This window comes from Buceros rhinoceros, unplaced genomic scaffold (assembly GCF_000710305.1).
Source record: "Buceros rhinoceros silvestris isolate BGI_N320 unplaced genomic scaffold, ASM71030v1 scaffold40995, whole genome shotgun sequence".
NCBI classification, from domain to species: domain Eukaryota; kingdom Metazoa; phylum Chordata; class Aves; order Bucerotiformes; family Bucerotidae; genus Buceros; species Buceros rhinoceros.
Window position 1 is genome coordinate 1,373 of NW_010414106.1, and position 4,254 is coordinate 5,626.

The 4,254-nt window shown below is 47.8% G+C and overlaps 1 protein-coding gene across 1 annotated transcript; it reads right to left on the reverse strand.

Moving 5' to 3' along the window:
- Positions 1-833: 833 nt before the first annotated feature.
- On the reverse strand, positions 834-3,979 carry RIT1 (Ras-like without CAAX 1). The gene is made up of 4 exons (XM_010136985.1): positions 3,925-3,979; positions 2,930-3,003; positions 2,216-2,407; positions 834-1,157 (listed from the first exon to the last, which is right to left on the reverse strand). The coding sequence occupies exons 1-4, from the start codon at positions 3,977-3,979 to the stop codon at positions 927-929; spliced, it is 552 nt and encodes a 183-aa protein (XP_010135287.1). The 3' UTR covers positions 834-926.
- Positions 3,980-4,254: the final 275 nt, after the last annotated feature.

Sequence of the window (4,254 nt, forward strand, 5' to 3'; positions counted from 1 at the left end):
AACCACTCCCTCCGGCGGCACCGGCAAACCCACTTCTCAGACTGCACGGGAAGAACCCTACCAGTACCGGGGATATTAATTCTGGGCCCAAATAGCTCAGTGCCAGTCACTTTTTCTACAAAGCAGTTATCAGAGAGCAATTAGAAGTGACTATGTTAGAGACTCAAAAAAGACGCTGGTTCCTTTAAGACAAGAACATAAACCAGAAGGTAAATAAATAAGGCAGCACGTTCTTACAGCGGCGATTTTTGACAGGTCAGAGAACTCGAAGCTGTGGCTTCTGCAGCAGCCTGACACGACACACGCTACAGCAACATGGGAAATGCTCCTCACAGCAGGAAATGCTACATATTCACGCACCGAGGCCGAGTTACAGCTGCCACAGGAACCGTAACTTGCTGCTTCTGACTCGTTTAGAATCCCACCTACGACACTGCTGACCAGCCGATCACTGGATAAACCTGGCAAGTATCCCACATCACTTACAAGCCGCCTCTCGCGATGCGGGTTACTGTTCCGGAGAGCAGCCAGATTTTCTTGTGCAAACCACTAGGAAAACAGTTAATTAAATTAGGCTGGGTAGAACTTCAGCACTATTTTACACAATTCAGCTGCCAGTTTGCAGTGACCGAAGACAAAGGTTCAAAAGTGCAGGGACATAAACCTACCAGCATTGTAACCAATGACATACAAGCAACGTTTGCAGGATATCCAGTAGAAAAATGACAACAAATGAAAGTTCAACTGTTACTGTGTCTTGAGTTAAATATCCCAAATTAAGGGAACATCGTTCTAAGCAAAAAAAATCGGTAGAAGTTTGCATTCCCTCATGAAAGTCCCATCAGGTCTAACACACGCCGTCACTAAACCGCTTTGGTTACAAATGGCTGTTCACAGGTTTTATTTTGCAGAGGAATTCTCTCTGTTCAAGTGACTGAATCCTTCTTTCTTCTGAAGGGTGACTTCAGCCTTTTCCACACGCTGCTTTTAGGTTTTGATTTTCTTTCCATTGCCATTACTGCTTCTTTTTCTTTCCTACGGATCTCTCGCACGAGAGCATGGAACACATCATCAATATAGTAACGGTACGCAGCCGAAGTTTCAAAAAAAGGGCAGTTGAATTCTCGGGCTAAAGCAGAGCCTTCTTCTTTGGAGACCTGCAAAAAAAGGAAGTTCGTACTTCTCAAGAAAGCAGAAACTGGCAAGTACCATTTCTTGTCCTGCTTGCCCTGAACCCGTGCAGGTGCACCCCCACCTCCACAGCAGCTCATCCCCGCCTGTCTCTGCGCCTGCCTCTACAAACCGGGGCGCTCGCTCGCTCACCTCTGCTCCAGCAGCACGGTCACCTGCGAGAGACTCCAGACACTCATAAAACCACAAAGTCTTTTGAAAGAATATTCTGTTCTTGGAGCTGAATCTAGAAGATGCCCAACACAAGCAGTCCTCAGCCCTAACGCGAGCACCTGCTAGTTGGGTAAGATAAGAGTATTTCCTTCTCTTGATCAAAATCTGTTCTGTTTGCCAAACTACTTCCCAGAAACAAAACCTTTTAAAAAAAAAAAAAAAGAACCAAGACCCCCCCAAAACGCCAGTCTGGCTGAGGCCACAGAAAAGCTACACCCACTCCTCATCCCACAGCTCGCATCTCTCAGCACTGGAGCTTTTCCATAGCTGCCATCGTCTTCTTGCTACAACACCCCTGGAAATTCATCTAATTCCAGGTATGCAAACAGCAGCTCGGGAACCTGTTGTCCAAAGCACGTTCCCTTCGTGTGAAGCTCCGCTCCAAACCACACGGGAGCCACAGTTTCCTTTAGCTGAACGTAACTTTCCTTTCTGCCCGTTCTGCTCCAGGCTCTCCGTTAGGACGCGCCCGTTCTCAGCACGCTTGCGTCTGTGATTTGCACTAGGATCCACAAGCGCTTTACACAACGCTACGTCTCTGTTACAGCGTCTCCTCTCAGGAATTAAAGAGAGGAGAGGAAAGCCCAACAGCAGCTGAAACCCAAAGCATCACCTTCCAAGACTTTACTTTTGTGACTGCTACACGCATTTGGTTATTCAGCACATGCCGGGTTAAACAAGTACTTCTCGACTGTTCAACTTACTATAGAGTAAACACGCAGCAAAATTAAGAAAGGGAGTATAACCACCTCATTACGGCATTTTACAACAGGAGCAGCTCGTAAGCGTGCGCCTCTCCTGTGCCACTTACCTGCCGCAGCTGTGTCAGGTCAGATTTGTTTCCCACCAGGACCACGGGGGTGTCGTCAGTGCGTCGAACACGATAGATGAGCTGCTTGAACTCACGGACTTCATGGAAACTGCGCCGGTCCGTGATAGAGTAGCAGATGATAAACCCCTCTCCGGCCCTCATGTACTGGTCCCTCATGGCCGTGAACTCCGCCTGCAAACAGACACTTACATTTCAGTTGCCCGTTCACTCCAATACGGCACAACGCACTGCACACACCACGACACCACCACGCCTTTCTGCTTCGCTAACAGCGGGAGACACAATGCGCGTTCCAAACCCAGCCACCCAGGAACTCCGAACACGCTGGTCACCTGCCGCCTCACCCGGCCACACAGAGGACAAGGTTATCACGTACGTCTGGGACGAACACCAAGTCTCCCTCGCTACAGAAATCCCACCACCGTCACTTTCCAGCCAGCCCGTACTGCATGTTGATCACCACCAGCAAGGTGCAATGGGGAAAGCAGCACGTGAACCCAGAGGACCCTCCCAGCTGCCCACAGACAGACAGACGTACAGGTGCTATACGCAGCGTGATGCTTACAAGAAGTGAGAGACTCCAAAAATGATTTGGAAGAAAAGACAAGCAACTTCTACAGGATTTCTGTCTCTACACCTCACCACTCCAGACTTCTTAACGCCCTCCCAGTTCACGGAGTGGTATTTACATACCTGTCCTGCCGTGTCCAGGATATCCAAGTTGGCAGGTTCGTCATCGATGCGTATTCGGATTTTATAAGCATCCTCTGTGAATTCACAGCACATTGGAAAAAACGAGGGCGGAATACAATCGCAATACTCATTAGTCTCCAATTCACAAAGAAGAACCTAATCTGGTAACACGACTACACTACATCGTCTGATCTTTGCTTAACAACAGATGAAATTTTGGATTGTTCTGGAACGACTGAGCACCCTCACGACTCTCTGCCAGAATCACGCTATTGCTCGTGCTATTTCTGAACAGACGTGACCGCATCCTATGAATCCATTTTGGACACCCTGGTGGAGAGCACCGAGTAAGAGCACTACGTTCTTCTCAAAGCTAGAAAACACCAGAGAACTGGTCACCACCAACTGCCATTTTATCAAAACCAAGACAACAAATATCCTGTCCCTCTAAGCCAGCACTCCCGCACTACCACAGAGTGCTTTCAGCTGGCTGGTTGCCCACTTTTCCTTTGATAGTGCAACAGCTGGTTAAGGTGTCCCTTAGAGATGCTGCAAAACTTATGCAGCAATATAGTAAATTTTAACAATCTTCATCCCCCCCAATTTCTAAAACACAGAGCACAACTTCGCCTGTCAAATTAATAGCAGAGCTCTGATCTACAGCATGAGCAGCAGGGTTTTTTTGAATAGACAACCATCAATCACTTATCAGCAGTTTCTCATCCTTGTCTGTCAACATACAAACGTAGATGGTGTGTGGCCTGAATACAAACAACAGAAAAACCATTAACGACCTAAACTCAGGATACACACCTCAGTCCTCGCAGCAGTCTTTCAACAACTAATACCTCTGAATGAGTCACCTAAGGGACCTGGCTCCTCAACCTACAGCCGCATTTATAGATTTCTTTAAATTGAGCACTTAAACCAGGGCGCTCCACAGCAGCTTAACTTTTGAAGAGAAGGAGTGAACAGCAAAGAGAAATTTTTCTTACCAATTGTGGGATCGTGATCCTCGGGAAACCTGTGACTGATGAACTGCATGGTCATGGCTAGAACCAAAAATCAGAGACACCAAAAATCAGAGACACGTTGCTCAAGACTCGGTAAAAATCTGTCGCTTCAGTGTAGTTACTTCATAGTGTTATTTCACTATCAGCTAAAACGTAACTCCACGCTCGATGCAAGTCTTCAAAGAAATACCGTGGACGAGACAGGTTAAATAGCTCTAACCCGGAAAACTCGGCCTTCTGCCCCCAAGGCACCGCGCTCCGAGTTCCACGAACGCAGCCGGACGCCGCCGACACGCGGAAGACGATGACGCC

Coding starts and splice junctions, on each gene's coding strand:
- RIT1 (XM_010136985.1), bottom strand. CDS start 3,979: ATGACCATGCAGTTCATCAGTCACAGGTTTCCCGAGGATCACGATCCC. Junction 3,004..3,924: donor GGATCACGATCCCACAATTG/GTAAGAAAAATT, acceptor GTGAATTCACAG/AGGATGCTTATAAAATCCGA. Junction 1,158..2,215: donor ACCTGACACAGCTGCGGCAG/GTAAGTGGCACA, acceptor CTTTTTTTGCAG/GTCTCCAAAGAAGAAGGCTC.